This window comes from Calidris pugnax, unplaced genomic scaffold (assembly GCF_001431845.1).
Source record: "Calidris pugnax isolate Ruff unplaced genomic scaffold, ASM143184v1 scaffold24, whole genome shotgun sequence".
NCBI lineage: Eukaryota > Metazoa > Chordata > Aves > Charadriiformes > Scolopacidae > Calidris > Calidris pugnax.
Genome location: NW_015090922.1, coordinates 5,610,267 through 5,627,766, shown reverse-complemented (window position 1 = coordinate 5,627,766; position 17,500 = coordinate 5,610,267). Strand labels below are relative to the sequence as shown.

At 34.3% G+C, this 17,500-nt stretch overlaps 1 protein-coding gene across 1 annotated transcript in view; it reads right to left on the bottom strand.

Moving 5' to 3' along the window:
* The window catches only part of USH2A (Usher syndrome 2A (autosomal recessive, mild)), a 393,292-nt gene that overhangs the window by 179,302 nt on the left and 196,490 nt on the right, over positions 1–17,500 (bottom strand). The window contains exons 32-35 of the mRNA XM_014950535.1: positions 15,387–15,546; positions 14,729–14,900; positions 10,005–10,152; positions 3,637–3,788 (exon numbers count right to left, since the gene is read on the bottom strand). Of these exons, the coding sequence (XP_014806021.1) occupies positions 3,637–3,788; positions 10,005–10,152; positions 14,729–14,900; positions 15,387–15,546 (632 nt within the window). The remainder of the gene's footprint in view (positions 1–3,636; positions 3,789–10,004; positions 10,153–14,728; positions 14,901–15,386; positions 15,547–17,500) is intronic.

Below are 17,500 nucleotides of genomic sequence, written 5' to 3'. Positions count from 1 at the left end.
GAATGATTTCACCTTATTTCTAGGGGAGGAAGCAGTGATAGGAGACCACAGTTTCTTTACTTTCTGCATTTTAAAAGACAGCTGTAAGGAACGTACATTTAAATGCTGTAGTAAATAACTATAAATATTTGATAGAGAAAACATGTCCTTTCTAGAATTTTGGTTGTTCCCTGAAATAGTTTCTAATTTCACCTAACATATTCAAGTTGTAATAAAAAGTAGATCTTTAAGGGAAAACAAAATATGATAAAAGAGCTGGAAAATGCAATGAATATGAAAGATTTATTTATTTAAATAAATAAATAAATACGCATTCAATATTATAGAAATTTACTATTTAAATGTGACAACTTGTAGTAAACATTCAACGCTACGGAACAAAATAATTTGCTATTGCGTTATTTATGGCAAGGAGTTTGTTTCTCATACATTATTTATTTGGTGTTTTCTAAGGTATAAGATGGTTTCACACCTTTCTAAGTGCCTCTCAGCTGCAAGTTCATAGGAGTGCTAATAAATGCTATTTTTAAACTGCCACACCTGCTCTGTCATCAAAATAACCAAACATACTTTCTCTGTCCTTGAAACAGGAATGTTTTACTTTTTAGCAGTTAAAATTTTGAAAGCTTATTGTTTACAAGTGCCAGGTTTGTGTTTCTCTACTACATGTTGTTTCTCCATTCATGCACTCATATTTAAAATAGGTGAGCAGTTGCAGTAAAGCCAACAGGATAAAGTACATGCTTAAAGACAAATAAATCCTTCATGGATTTATTGGATCAGTGCCACACTGACTATTTGGATACTTCAGTAAGAAAACTCCTTGCGGAAGAATTTGACTAAAAACAAGGAGAAATGCATACCAACTATTTTTTCTACTGAAGAGGGCTAAAATATTCTTAAAACAGTATGAATTTGTAGCAAGCTGTACCACATCCTGAACAGATGTATTGTGTCTCTAGCCTTTTCTTTATGACCTGCTATTCTTTTCAATACAAAAAATACTGAAACGCTGTTCAGAATCAGTTCATGTAGTATCCTCTACAGTTAACTGCTGCAGTGTATTTTGAAAATAATATTTTGTGTAAAATTGCACATTCTCTATATAAACCTATGGCACAGAAAACCTGTTTCATATTTCTTTTTCTAAACATTACTTTATACACAACTGATATTTTCAGATGTGTTTATTAATAACTTAATAAAAATACTTTGCTATCATATAAGTAACACAACCAGAGGCTAGGAATAATAATAATAATATTGGGAAAACACTGTAATTCATCTAAGTTTACAAAAAAAATACTAGCATAATCATAAGCTAAAAACCTGAAATTTAAGTTTAATAGCAATGGGTTGGGATGACAAATATTCAGTGTTGCCCCTTTCTATTTATTTACAAGAGCTAACACATTTCATCATCAGCAGTATTTCAGATCTCCTGCATTCCTCTAAAGAATCTATTAAAGGTTACACTATTTCTTGAATTCATATTTTATTCCTTTTTAAGCAACACAAACCAATTAAAACAGACAAAAAAAAGGAATATTGTGGCTTTACTAGAAAGAGATTAAAATTTAGTATTTCTTAATTTACATGTTATCAATTGCATCTCATTTGAAAATAAATCATAGTCTCTGAAAAAAAAAAAAAAAGTTAAACAAAAGCTGTCTAATCCAAATAAAAAATTTGCTGAAATACAGTAACTGCTAATGTTCTCATAACTGATTAAGATCTTCAGGGCCACCTTCAGAAACAAGCTGGAGAAATCCCATATTTAGGACAGACACATAACATTCGTGCATCGATTAGGGCACCTTAAGCACAAGATCAGCAACAAAAATAGCTGCAAGCCTATCAGTTTACTGCTGGGAGATGTTTCCCATGCTATTTAGGGTAGAGGCAAAACATTTGGGCTTTTTTTTTTTTTTTTTTTTCGATTAGGGCACCTTAAGCACAAGATCAGCAACAAAAATAGCTGCAAGCCTATCAGTTTACTGCTGGGAGATGTTTCCCATGCCATTTAGGGTAGAGGCAAAACATTTGGGTTTTTTTTTTTTTTTTTTTTTAAAAAAAAAGGTGTTGGATTTATTCTGTAATTGATATAAAAATCTTTCAAAAAGATCAAATGAAGATGCAGTGCTTTAACTTCCAGGCAGCACTCAGGTGAGCCTAAATAAAGATGTTGCACTTCAATTCCCTTGATTAGAGATGGATCAGTGGCTTTGGAAAACAGTTGGCAAATGGATCATGGGATGCAGATGAGTATCAGCTACAGGGCCCCCCTACTTTGTTTCAAAAGTCAAGTTTTAAGTGTGCAGTTCAAAAAAAAAGGCTACTAAAGTATTACTTTTAAAACCTTAACTACTGCCACTCTGTTCTGTCCTTTTGATGCCTATTTGATAAATCCAAAGCACTGAAAATATACATATTTCATCTGTATGCAAAGTCTGGTAATGTTTTGTCTTAAACATCACTACTAGCACAATGGATTAGGTTATTGCACATTGAATACCTTAAAACAAGGTTTGCTTTTGGGGTATATGTGAAGTTGTAAAAAATGTACAAGAAAAACTGGCAGAAAGCCATTCATGCTTTTAAGAGTAAATATCCTTCAAAGTAGAGCAAACTATAAAATGTTTAATGATTATAAAATCTAGTCTTCTACAGATAGACGATGTTACCAGCATTTTAAAGAAAGCAATCTTGGAAAGAATATTCTAAATTATATATAACAAATTATATCATAAAAATAAAACCTGGAAGTTCTTTCAGGAGCACAATATAGTGATATTATAAATTATAATGAAAAAATAAACAGAACAACATGAAAAACTCCCAAATCTTCCTTCCTTTCTTTATTTTCTTGTTAGCAAAATTAAACTTGTATGCATAGAGATGAATTAAACAAAAACTGAAATCTCAGAATTAACACAGGCTTCTTTTTCAGTTATGCTTGAAAACAAAACCCAGCATGGTAGATATTATTCCAGTTATTCATCAGCCACAGTACTATGAAATCATACAGTTCAGCTATACCTCTCAAAAACTTTAACAAAATAAAAAAGCCTCAGAAGCCTTGTTTTTCACATATCAAATTTAATATTTCTGCATTCTCAAATCCTGAAAAAATATGGTCTTGTACATGACTGTTAAAATATTTCTAGTATAATATTTTGATCACATACTTGCATTCAAAAGATATTTATGAATCACCATATTTTCTTTGCTCCTGTTGCCACTTCTGGCTTCTTCAATTCTCAAATTAACTTTAGTCCTTTCAGTCAGGCAGCTAGAAATTCGCTCATTACTGGAACAGTAACTCTTTATATACGTCCTTATAAATCTGGCTAAGCACATCTGCACCTTTCAAACATATTAACTCTATTTAATTTCAATAATGCGTGCTTCAGCCTCAAATTTTGCCTTTCTTCTCTGTACCTATGTTCTACTTTGGAACGGTGCCTAACAATGACCTATCAAATCTTTAGCAGCTCTTAAACAGGATTTTTTTTTTAAATGTCACATTTTGCCAGATGGGTTAGTACTGACCAGAGTGAATCATCACCATTTACTCTGATATTCACTGCCATCTGACATTTATTACACACCCAGAATGCAAATTAAGGTACTCACCAGTGGACCCAAAGCACAACCTTTTGCAGTACATGCCTGGACTCTGAAGGAATGCAGACTCCAAGGAGCAAGTCCATAAGCATAACAAGTTAGCTGTGATGAATTCTGCATCAGAATACCATCCATATATAATCCATAGCTAGTAATGATACCTATAAAACAATGTGGTAGCAACTCACTTAATATCTAAAGAGCTAGAGTTTAGAAGAAAACTAATGCTACAGACATTAGGGTGGTAGTAGTAGTATTTCAAACAGTTTACAGTTAGGCAGGTAAGTGTTTAGCAGGACTGTGCATGCAATACTTTGAAGAAACACACTTTTCCAGCTGTTGAAAACCTTGCAAGTGGATTGCATCTTTTGAAAGCAATTACACTGTTCCAGAGATTACCCCTTAGCAAACTTGTTTCTGAATAGCAGCTCACATCACCTCGGAATCATGAAAAGCCTACTCTGAATATTGCTGTTGAAACAAGAACTGGAAAGACATAGAAAACCATCTCATGTCTTAACAGATTTAGACTTTCAAAAAAAACAGTGACCCACAATATAATTGAAATGTTGAAGAACAACTCAGGCCAGTGCTATAACTACAATAAGTAAGTAATAAATAATTGTTACACAAAACACCTTATTGATATTCATTGACAGTTGTCTCAGATTTTCTGTATTTTGCCAACTAGATAATTCATTAATTTGGGTGGGGGTTTTTTTGCAAAACAGTTTTACCCACACTTCTAAACTACACCCCAAAATTGCTGTTTCCTTCTCTGTATGCTGTAGAAAAAGTCCTGAAGAAAGAAAAAAATATTTGCAAACTCAAAACAAACATTAGCAAGACTTTTAGGGAAAGGAGAGAGTGGTGCTTCTCATGTAATTGGCTAATACTAACTCAAAAATTTCAGGTGATTGCTTATCTCATTTATAAGGAAATCTAAATCTTTGTTCTTCCGAAGGTGCATGATAGAATAGCACGAACCCTGTACAGACTATACATACACACTGTTTCAAATTTAATGAACTAAAGACTGAATTTTATAGATTTGCTTAGACTTTGGAAGTTGAGCTTGCAAAGGAATCCTTTTTCTCAGAGATATTTCTCCATCTTTCTCACTTCTGAATATTCTTCTTTTTTAAAAGCTATTTAAGTGTGAAATCTTAAGGCCAATAAATGCAAAGCTAGAGAATTCATTAGAAGCAAGTTTGGTTCAGAGGATGCCTTTTAATCTTCCCATTATAGAAAACATCTTCATATTGTAAAAATATAGCTCAGTTCATCTTTCCTTCCCTTAAAACTGAATTGTTTGAAACTACATTGAGGAAGATTTTGTTTTAAATTGAGAAGATTTTTCCCCTCTACTGAATTGAGAAATACTTCGTAAATAAAAATGTATATACAACTGTTTCAGTTGAGCTTTGAAGAGTCATACTTCAAAAGATTTATATGCTAAAGTAATGCAGAGCTGAGTATGGTGAAGTGATTCACAGACTCCTCAATTCTTTTCCCTTCTAGAGAAGTAAGAGGCTAAACTCAAGTCAGACAGCAGAGACGTGTGTGTGGGAGGAAGTCCTGGTGAATCTCAGACTATCAATCCTACCACATTTGACAGGCTTCCTAAAGCAAAAATCCCTTGGGGTTCTGTGTCCAGTTGCTTGTAAAGCAAGGGCATTAATGGTTGATATTTGCCCTACGTTAAATAAATCTCTCTCTCTATATATTAAAAATATTATATTTATCTCACAGGAAAAATACTTAAATACAGACTGCTAAGGGTATCCCTAAATGTGAATGCTGGCATTAAGAATGTGTTTTACAGGGAGAAAAAACAAACCACTGAAGGTACCATAGGTACTTCAAGTACTTTTATCAGTAGCACTAAGCCTTTAAAGTAACGGACCAATCATTATTATTTCCTTTGGTATTTATGTTAACAGCATAAATCATAATGAAATCATTTGATATTAATGTGGGTGTCATATGTACCTCTATTGGATCCCCACTGTAACTCAGTGTAATTAACTGTAATTAACCAGACCGTTATTTTAAAGTGTTTCTGCAAACACAGCACCATGAGACATCTACACTCTGAGAAGCTGCTTCCTGGTCAACACCAAGCTTTAGTTAGTTCTCCCAGTACTGTCAGAGAACAACCATCTCTAATAAGCTGATCCATTATCTCTCTTGATTTTACTTCTGCCTTTGCCTTATATGACACTGATGGAGAAAATTACAGAATTAAAAGAAAGAAAAAAAGAACATTTCAGAACAAAAGGGCTAGTAGTCTGACTTTGAGATATGAAGACATTTTTCTTAATTACGCAATAATTCTTTTTGGCCAGGGATAAATAACTTAGCCTCTCTATTTCACCAGTATATGTTTCCAAAGCATTCTGAGAAAAAGTTTAAAGTTGACCCAAAGTTTACTTCTCAAGACTTGCTAGCTCTTCCTGAAGTTTACCATACATGAAATATTGAAGAGTATAGCACATTTTTGTGATTTACAAGACTTTGTGAGTGACACATGGTCACTACGAAAAGATCAAGTTTCTTCTTAATTTTTAAGTCTAGGCAGCTAGACTAAATCTCCGTTTCACTGAAGATAAAATCTCTATTGACTATAGTACAATTATGTTTCGCTTTTGAAAACAAAAGCAACAATGCAAATTAAGCTTAAAATGAAGAAAGCTACACACTCTCCCCTTTTTCTTCCTCCTCCCCTCTCCATAGGTACGGCCATATAATCTGTCAATGATATTCCAGACACTTAAGATAAACAGAGGTTTTGAATCTAAAGTGCTATAAGCATTTTACTCTTAAGGTACAATCTAGAGGTCAAATCTTAACCGAACATACTTTTACCTGCATCAGTTTCACTGACTGTAAACACAACTAGTCTCTCACAAGCACAAGGATTTTCAGAAACAAGTACTGGATTAGTTCACTGAATAATTGTTTTTTACTATGCCTAATATTTCAAGTAAAAATTCCATATAGCCTTGGAAGATACGGTCCAGGTCAAGACTTAATTTTACCTATGACCTGTAGACAAGTGAAATTTCTGAGAAGTGACCATCTGTGGAAAATTTTCAACTGTGAAAGAGATGAGGTCACTTTTTTACGTGAATGGATTTTAAAAGAGCAGACCTCAAACCATATGACAAGGCTATAATGGATATGCTCTGAAGAATATATGATTCTTTATTGAGGTCACTAGAATAGTGAGGGCTCAAAACAAAATATCTGATGTTACGTGAGATTTCACAAGTGTCTCCATTTCTTGCCCTCAACTAAATGGTCAATACTGCATATATTTCATTATCTACATATGTGATAGCAGAGTAGGGTTCTGCTGTAAAGTGGCATACACTGGGCCATGTTCCCCCAACCATTTTATAATTGGTATGAAAATGAGACAAAATAAAATATGTATATTACAAATATATTCAGCAAATCATCTTCCAAATGTCTTTTTTCTACACCTGGTACATAAATGACATTTCTGAAGCCAGCTGCAACAAAGAATTAGGTATATTGTTTTCTATTTTCTATAAAATGAAAGTTTTTCACAAAATAATATAAATTGGTCTTAATTGCCCCAAAAATGGAACCCAGAAATTCAATACCCATGTTTGGATAATGTTAGCCTTTGACCTCTAGATGGTTTTTATCTCAAAGCTTGAGTCCCCAAATTGTGCCATCTTTATGACAAAGCCAAATAACTTTTAATCCTTTCTGCCACCTTTGGTCACCCAAGGTAGGGTACTAATCCCCCTTAATTTTTCTAATTGGCAGTAAGCAGTTGGACTTCATATATATCAAGAGAGCACGGTAAAGTCTATGCTGTCCAGACTCCAGTCAGCCTACACACCCATCCACCATCAGCAACAGCTAGTAAGTATCTTCAACCCATGGAAATAAACAGTAACTTCTGTCATATAGCACTAGAACAAAGGAGGAGGGAGACAAAGGAATGGCCCCAGAGATATGCTAAGGAGATGACAACTTATGATATGCACATTTTTGCAATTCTGAAGTTTCCATCTGAAACAAAGCCAAGTTCAGTAATTTCAAAAAGTAATTTCTCAACTATGGTATTTTTCAGCCTCCCACACAGTTTTAAAATACTGACACAGAGAGCAATTTTAAACGATGTGGCCACTAGGCAGCCCAAAAGATCTGCTGAGAATGAACAAAGTCAGTGAATAATGCAAGCTTTCCTGATTAAGCAGCTGCTAAGTGAAAAGTTATATTATGAAATAAGGAAAGGGATGGAAATAAAAAATTGGAAAGCAAGAAATAGGAGAATGGGAAAATGCATTGTTAGTTATATACTGGTTTTGAAACTCCCCAAAAAAGTGGGGGAAAAGAAAGAAGAAAAATGTGAGAAAAATTTGCACATCCCTTCTTGACCATTGTGCAAGCGTGAGCCATCTATGGTGAAAAAACAAAGTCCCTGGTCCTCTAATGCCCTTCCGGCTGCCAAATGCTCATGAGACAGTAATTCTTCCAACTTTTAACCACCCAGCAAGAGTTTGCAGGTGAAAAGCAGCAGCCTTTCCCTGCAAGGCAGGACAGCAGCAGCTGACTTCCCTGAATCCCTCCATCAAGTTCTGACCCTAAGGACACCCATCTAACAGCAACATGCATGGTATCCACATATGACCAAAAAAATAGCAGTGGTCCCAAGGGAAACATACTCTATAGGCTTCAAACAGTGAGAAGACGCAAAAATACCAGAGAATATTTTTAAAGGAAGAAATACACACAGAAGAGGCCTGCACAGGGTATATTTGGGACTACAGAGGATTAGGCTATATGGCAAATTTGGTAGTTACCTAAATGCATTTTCAAGACCTCACCATAGAGGTGAACAGTGTTGTCACTGAGGCTGTGCAAATGTCCCGTTTCCATGGATGAAGGGACAAGGGACAGAAGACTAAAATATCTTTTATAAAGCTCCCCCGATTCTCATCACATCTGTTGCACATGAAGTTCAGATTCAGAGGTTTTCTAACAAGTTGTTTATTGTATTTCCTAATGACCTATTTATTGTAATTAAAAGGAAAGCCAAGATCTATATAGTAGATACTGTATTAACAACAAGATACAATATGTAAATTTAGTCATGTATTCTGACCGTTTAGTTGTTTTAAAGGAAGTTTGTGGAAATTTATTTATCAAACTACAGGTCTTCATCCTGTGCTGTTGATATGCATATATAAATATATGTATGTATATATTTCTATTTATATTTATTTGATTAGTTAAACCACTCTCTGAGCTATTTGGATTTTTTCCCCACAATGCAAGCATAACACGATCAAGTCCTGACATGAACAGTTACACATAAAAAATGCCCATTTCACTTAAAATTTTTCAAACTTTAGCCACTAAGCTGTCTTCCTTCTGCCTTCCTTCCACTTCCATTCCCTTACCCTTCCCCCTTTTCTTCCTCCTTGCTTTCCTCTAAGCCTTTGCCACATATCCTGGTGGGATTTTAGAAACAGGGTTAAAGCGTTTCTAAGGAGGCAAAATCTTCCAATATGACTCCCATACAAAGAAATATATCATTTAACAGCAGATTATGTAATTTGAAGTCTCTTGTAGCGAAGTTGCACAAGTAGGATGTGCTCTACCACAATTGAAAGTGGGGAAAAACCTGCAGGGCAAAAACGAAATCCATGCAAAACCACTCTGAGAAATAATTGATATATATCAATATGATAAGCCAATGAAGAAAAACATTTCCATTGCTTTAAATTCAGTGATTTCTGCATAGCTTTCTCTGCGGTGATTTAAACTGTCAGATGCATGATAATAAAATCAAGGTGAATACCCAAGACCACGTGATACTGTGCAATATGATTCAAAATGTAAAATTTGTCCAAAAGTTTAACGCATGGATATTTCACAGTGGAAAACATTTCTAAACAAAAGAAAGTATATTATTTAACTTCCACAACCATAGGAATGTGCACCTTAAAGATGACTATGTAGAACACATATCTAATGATTATCACAAATCAATTAATGTAAAGGAAATGAATGTTTTAGTGGAGGATGAAACAAACATCCTAGACTAATATTCTCCAAGAATGCCTATTCCTCAGCTCCGTTGTCCTGGAAAACATTAAACAATGAGATGCAGTACACAAGAACTATCAAAAGGGAGCACTTTTGAGCCACTGAAACCGTACGGATAGGCTGAAAACCACAATCTCCTAGCTGCAGACAATGATACTATCTCAGGTATTTTATGTGCTAAAATGATCATTAAAAATTAAGCACCACATATAAGCTGCCATTTAGAATATTAATTTACCTTTACTAATCATCTTTTTAACTTGAGGCTAAAAGAGTTCACTTACCATTCGGATACTCAGGCTTAGTCCATGAGATGTTAAAGGAGTCAGATGAATATGACTGGGCTTTTGGAGCAGGAACACCTTCTGGTGTACTCTCATCTGTTATAGCCGTGCTAGCTTCGCTTATTGAACATCCACCTCCAGTGCAAGCCTTCAAATATGAATCAAAACAAATAAACATATTTCAATGTAATACCAATAATATTAGCAATGATTTTTGGTCAAGTTTTATAATTTTTTTACACATCTAAACTTAGGAAGTATGTGCTTTTCATAAAAGATACTTTTCTTAGCATATATTTGCTTATCTCTTTTCCTAAAAAATGAGATGTGTTACTCATGATATTTAGTTTTTAGATATAATATAGCTAAAACATTAAAGGAACGTTAGGTTCGCAGCATTTTCATTTGACTGTGAGTCAATCACAATTAGATTTCCACTGCTTTTGCAGCCACAGTTAAAGAAAATCACAGTATATATATATATATATATATATTATCATTAACAGTGTACACTCTTCTGGAATTGACTGAAAGGCTCTCAAAACTTCCAGACACAGAATATACTGATCAACTTGCAATGCACTTAAAGATTTATTTCAATTAATAGTCATTGAGAAAAAAATGCCATTCAAACAGTCTCGCACTTCATGACAGCACACACAGTGCTGTGCAGACGCAAGTGAAAATACACTCTAAATTAATGTGTAAGAGTTATTATTACATGTTTATGAATAACAAAGTCAAATCATTTGTATTTTAGTTACCAGAAAAGATTGATTAGAAGATTTTTATATTTTCCTTGATTATGAAACAATAGAATGTGCCAGAAAATGTGCATATCACCCCATATAACAGGCTTTTAAAGTTTTACATGCACAAACATAAGACTACACAGCTATGGTGTATGTGTGCTGATTTTCCAGTTATTTGCACTAAGATCAAGACAAAAGTTCTTAGAAGTTAAAAAAAATATATATACAAGAATATATGAACTCTGTACTGGATTTAAAGATTTTTGGTTTAGTTTATTGCTTATTTTTAATATTACTATTTAGCAATAAAATAAATCAAAATAGATTCAGATTCAGACATACTCTTAATTAAAAGTTATGGGATCACCTGTGATTTTAGGAGATGCCCATGTGCTGAAGTGGACAAGTAGCCCGCTCTGCGTCATCAGCACACAAAGGAAAAATAATCTTGCTGTCCAGATCTTCAGGAATAAAATGTTTCTTTCAATCTAGTATATTTCATTTGAAAGGATTAGCTTCAATTTCCCATTTCCCAGTGTGTTTCAAATCAGAGAGCAGTCAACTTATTTTCTACCCTGCTCCAAAAGCGTATACTAGCCTCATGGGTAAAAATAAGAACTGTTTGTAAATGAGGCTATTTTATACACCAAGATTGTTTTGATTTCACTGGAAATTACACTCCCAACACAACTACAGAATGACTCCCTATGTTCAGTCTGCGCTATCAAATGGAGATGAAAGAACACAACCCCAGTTTTGGCCACCTGAAAATGGCATTTACTTTAAACATGACAGTGGGGTATTTTTTTTTTTTTTAAAAAAAAAAAAAAAAAAAAAGTCATATAAAAACGGCTTTGTTTTTAGTAAGTTAGAAGTTTTCCAGGCAGTTAGCTCACTATATGGACTAATGCCCGTTGGAGAATTTGGAATTTTTTTTTAAAACTAAAAAGGGGGTTTTTTTTTTTTTTTAAAAAAAAAAAAAAAAAAAAAGTCAGCTTAGATGGATGCTCAGATAACCGTTAGCATTTTGATAAGGAAAATATTTAAGAACATTAAGCAGACTATTCTTCAAGTGATTTTGCTTCTACTGGCTTAATGAAGAAGCCAAAAAGACCAGCTCTGGAAGACCTCTTCCTCGTACATTCTCTACTGCCTTGCTAAACAAGTTCCACGGAGTCTACTTCAACAGTGGAGGGTTTTTTCATTCAACAGCTCAGTAACAGCAGCCTTCCCATTCATTTATTTCTCAAATTTCATGAAGCTCAATTTTTGTATCTCTGAAACTTACTGGGGTATGAAGCTTCTGATCTTCTAACAAAAATCAGTAAAAGAAAGCTCATCTTCATTTAAATAGTGGGATTTTTGATCAGTGCATCCAAATGGACTGGACATTGCTGGGACTCTGGTAACCACATCCATCAAATCCTACACCCAAGATCAAGTCCCCTTGTGCTACTTGGAAGTTTACTGGGAAACAGATTTGAGGCTAAATTTGCAAAACTACCAATGTCTAGAGAGCCAAGGGACAGATACAAACCACATGATAAGACACCACACAGCGATCCTCCATCTAGCACCTGAGCTGCTTACCCACACAACACAGCCACAAAGAGATATTAACAGCTAAAAAACAAAAAGCACTCAAAGTCATAAAACAGGTGTGCCACCCCAGCCACTAAATGCAGCTTTCCAGTGTTTAATTTTTTTTTCTGATTGGCATAGCTCAGACCCATCCAGTTTAGAGCATGAACAGAGCAAAATCAAGTTCGTTTGCACTAATTCAAGGACTCATGACCACACGACCTAAGACTTCTCAGCCGACTTCTGGAAATCAGCATTAGATTTTCTTATAAAATCTGTTACAGTCCTATATGAATACAATTGCTACATATTAAATGGCAGTAATCAATTGTGAAAACTGGTAACAGCATCCAAAGACAAATATTTTGTTCATTTTATTTCATGTACTTATATTAACCTTGTCATACAAAACTTAAATCCAGCAGCCTGTGAGGTGCTGAAAGTTCTGCTGATGAGGATCCTGACTCCTGTATTCAAAGCTGCAACTTTTGAGAACTCAACTTCCAATTTTCCACATAAACAAAAAACATTTTTTGCACAGATAAAAACCAAAATTAATATTACCAGTGAAACAAGGAAAAGAACAAAGTTCTAGCTAATAGAACTATTCCATTCTAGCTAAAAACATGGGAAGTATTTAATTGTTTCCAATGCTGGAGGTATGCTACTGTTTTTGTTTCAAAAGTGTTATTGAAATTTAGATTAAACTATATGCAGAACACTAAATATTTCAATTTCTTTCCAGGTAGGTTTGATTTGCATTTTTTGTTTGATTCTTTTGTTTTGTTTTGGTTTTTGCTTTGGTATGTTTGTTTGGGTTGGGTTTTTTTTTTCATCATCTATAACATTTGGCCACCTTTAAGCTTCATAATTTGTAAATGTCTAATATTACATTCTTCTCAAACTAGTCTGACAAGTTCTAAATACAATGGGCCCAAATGTCTTAAGAAAGCTATCACCTCAAAGATATTGAACATTTTATGTTCTTTTAGACTTGCCATTTTCAAAGCCGCAAGGACAGTTAGATCTTCTAACCTGCCTATCACAGACAACTGTGTTTTATCCAGGTGAATCTGATTATCTTCATCAACAGAAAAAAATATCTTTCTCTCACTTTCTGGTTGCCACAGACGTAATGCAAATATAACAAAAAATCACCATTAAAACCCAAATAATTGAGAAGTAAAATATAAAGATGAAAGATTCCTAAAAATCTATTCTGTAACTTCTAGAAAAGCTGTACACATTAATGAGATAAAAACAAAGTCCACGCAACAATTCTTTGTTTTAACCATATCCCAAGACAGACCCACCAAAAAAAGCAGTCACAGTTGCTCTCTAGATCCCAGCCACTAAATCTCCCCTGATCCTCCATCCTTGTGCCCCCACGCACAGAAGCTGGGCAGGAGTAAAGAGCTGTGGCATAGTGAAGGACAGTGCAAATTCTTTTGATAATCCCAATTGTTTTTAAAGGCATAAAAAGCTTGTTGAGTACTGCCTTAGTTTTGGACACGGTGCTATTTTATATGCTATACAATTTACTATGCTGAAATGTCTAGGAAAAAAAAGAATTAATTTCAACATGAATCTAAGCTTTAATTAGACTGAATATCCTTGCTTTTTCAAGTTCAAGTCAGATCCTTATCATTACCTGGAGGTAGTTTATTTTTTTGTGGTATAATATTTAGAACATTCAAGAGCATGTTAAGAAAAAATGAATGCATACCCAGTCTACATAAATGTAAATTTATTCATAATCAAGAGCAGAATATTTTTCTATGGCATTTATCAAAGCAAATATCCTTATATAAGTATTGTTATAAAATGAACAGTGTGCTTAAAACAAGGGACAATCCCATGCTTTTATGAATATATTTTCATGCTTGTTAGTGAGCTGAAGCTGTTCTATTTCATCACAAAATAAAACCAATGATACAGAAATGCAATGAAGACACCAAGGTCTTTTAAAACGTTTTGAATAAACAAACTGCTACTTTACACTCAATTCTTCCTCTCTACTATTTCCTTCTAAATACAGATTTTATGAAGAAAGAGCAAATTATGATGGCTAACATTTTCATATACATTCCATGTTTTCTCGTAAGTTGGGGGCAGAAGACATTATTTAAATCTTACATATATGAAATTCGCTATTAGTTATCATCCAACTTATCCTTGAAGAAAATCTGTATTTAATTTACATACACATTTTTGAGGACCTGTTTTGAAACAAAATATCTACTGTTGTTCAGCATGGCTCATCCACACCCTAGTTTCAGGAAGAAGAGGTTAAACAAAGTGGACATATGAACCATTAAGTATTTACGATGCTAACAAAATCAGAATCATTTTCACCATTTTACACCTCTACTACACATCTTTTAAACTTACAGCTAGTTTTATGAGGTATTCAGTACCCGGGAAAAGCTGCTGAATAGTAAAATCCAGAAAAAGTTCTGTGCTGTTATAGATTACATTCCATTTTGTAAAATTCTGCTCATTGTTGGCAATATAAATTATATAACGATCTAGGATTCCATTTACTTCTACTGGTTCTTTCCATCTGCAAATAAAAGCAAAATATGATTAATACTAGCAAAGATTCAGACTGCACTGAATAATGTAAGGCTTTGTTTAGGGGACTTTGTGGGGTTTATTTTAAGAATTTGAAAACATAGTTGTGCAACCATAAAAATAAATCTAAGGCATACCTCTAATGCAGTATTTGTACTCAGTAGATAAATGATTACAGTAACACACAAAGCAGGGGATACAAAACGGGCATATCACCAGAACATTTCCTGCACTGAAGTTTGCAGAGGCTATGCCCATATGTAGGTTATACTGATTGCGTAAAGGCAAAATGGAAATTAAGTTGGCAAGTGATAATCAGAAGGTTCACAGAACCACTAAACTAATCACTTCTATGCATTTAATCATAATAAATTTAATTTTATGTCACAAACCCTTCCCCTGATTGAACTCACTGGAATTCTTGAATAAACTGATGCACTATTGTGTTGTCAGGAAAGAAGAAATCCTTACTTACTGTACATATATCGTTCTAGAATCCAAAACCGTCAGGACCGGGGCATCTACGTGAGCTGGTGGCAGCTGTGCCGTGAACAAGGTGACCTGGGAACTGTTTGTACAGCCAGCAAGCGTGCACGCACTGAGCACAAACTGGTGTGGCGTGAAAACTGCTAAATCTAGGGCAAAAAAAGAATATGAATTTACTTTTTACATTAATGTTACCTTGTTCTTCTGTAACTTTCAGAGAACAGTGAATTCACAAAATCTAGAAGAAGAGGGACCTCTGTGTCTTAACCGTTTTGGATTTGTCCCGGAGGAGTGAATAGGTGCTGTTTGTTTAATAACAACTGCAAATTTTGACTACTAATAGGTCTACAGAGCATGCTTTGTTTGAGATAACCCCACTGTAAAGTACATTTACAATAGAACATACATCATCCAAGCAAAACAAAGATGTTAGCCTCCTAGGTGCTACATACTATATCAATTTGCTACAGTGGCAAATGAAGACCTTTAAGATGATTAAATCAAATGAAATTAATGGAAAAACACATCCAGATTCATTAACACAGCCAGATTATATATATTTTTTAAATGCACAGTATGATACATGAACATCAAGCATCAATACATAGAATGATTCACTCCACGCAGATTTCACTATAAGCATGAACACAAAGGAAGTTCATTTTTGCCACCACTCATACTGGTTTTCTCAAATGTCTCAAACATTGTCATGAACATCAAACACTTGTAAAACACATTTCAGTAAAGACAACCTGTCTAATGCAAAACAACTGTTAAATGGTTATTTACTAGGAAGCTATCTTGAGTTTCAGTTATTGCAGAAAATGGTGAATGATTGTTGAAGAAATATTCTAAAAGATCTTTAGCTTCACATATTCTTCCCTATACTAATAGAGGAATATTTGTCAGAAAAATCATAGTAGGAAATTAATGCAGACAATTTTCTAATCTTTTTCATTTTTATTAAAATACAAATCACTGCTTTTAATGAGAAAATCCTTTATAAAGAAATTTAGACTTGAGGTTTTGGCAACAGTATAAGGTATACAAATAAAATGAATGTGTTACAGATACACATTTTGTTATGGCAGGAAAGTTCTGGGTTTTTGCAAGACATAATAAATACTAGTGTTTTCGGAGTCAAATAGTATGAAACTATAATTTTGTACAAAAGTATTTGTGAGCACAAATCCAAAAATTGCAATGACAATTGCAATTGGATGATAAAGATATCAATGTTGTAGACCCAAGTACTTTCTCTTTAGTTTTCCGTTCATTTAATGTCTCCAGTCCCATCTGGAATGGAATTCTTCCTGATTTATTCCATTCCATGTGAGAAGAGAATGAATTCGTGTATTTTTATTGAAAACGCAGTATCATTCAGTGGTATTGTTCTAGAGAGCACATGGCAAAGTGCGAGTTAAAAAAAAAAAAAAGGCTGTAACTAAAAAAAATAATCATCAAGTAAATGTCTGTAACACAGTGACATGTTTAATCAACATAATGGGGCTGATTCCACCAGGGTTAAGCAGTTCTTATGTGGGTGAGGAGTAAGCACACTCCAGAGCAGGTGCTCAGGCTGGCTCAGCAAGCAGAGAAAGGAAACTCCACATACTGCACCACTTGCCCTCATTAACACACACCTTCCTGCACCCCTTGTTCCTTGCAGCTTCCATCACAGAAGCCACAAAAAGTACGGCTGGAAACGGAAGTCTGTGAGACAAGGATCAGATACTCCATGTTCTAGGTAGACAAACAAGTGACCAGAAAGATTTTATTTTTAGCAATCCTGAAATGAACTGCACATGGCACTTATTTAATTCATATCCTTATAAACAGTGAATACAGTGTCTAAGTTGAAACTGTATTGTGAGGCTGCACTTAGCAGACTGAATATAACACAAAGGAAGGGAGAAGAGAAAGAAGAAAAAGCAATTTCTCCTTTTCCATTTGTTCATTGTGGATCGCTGTCTTTCTTGTACACAGATTTAGGATGGGACTGGGTTTTTTTTTTCTCCTTTAGAGAAAATTCCTCATCAAGGAACTGCTGCTTTGATTTTTTTTTTTTGATTTTTTTTTTTTTTTAAAGAAGCAGCTTGTTCT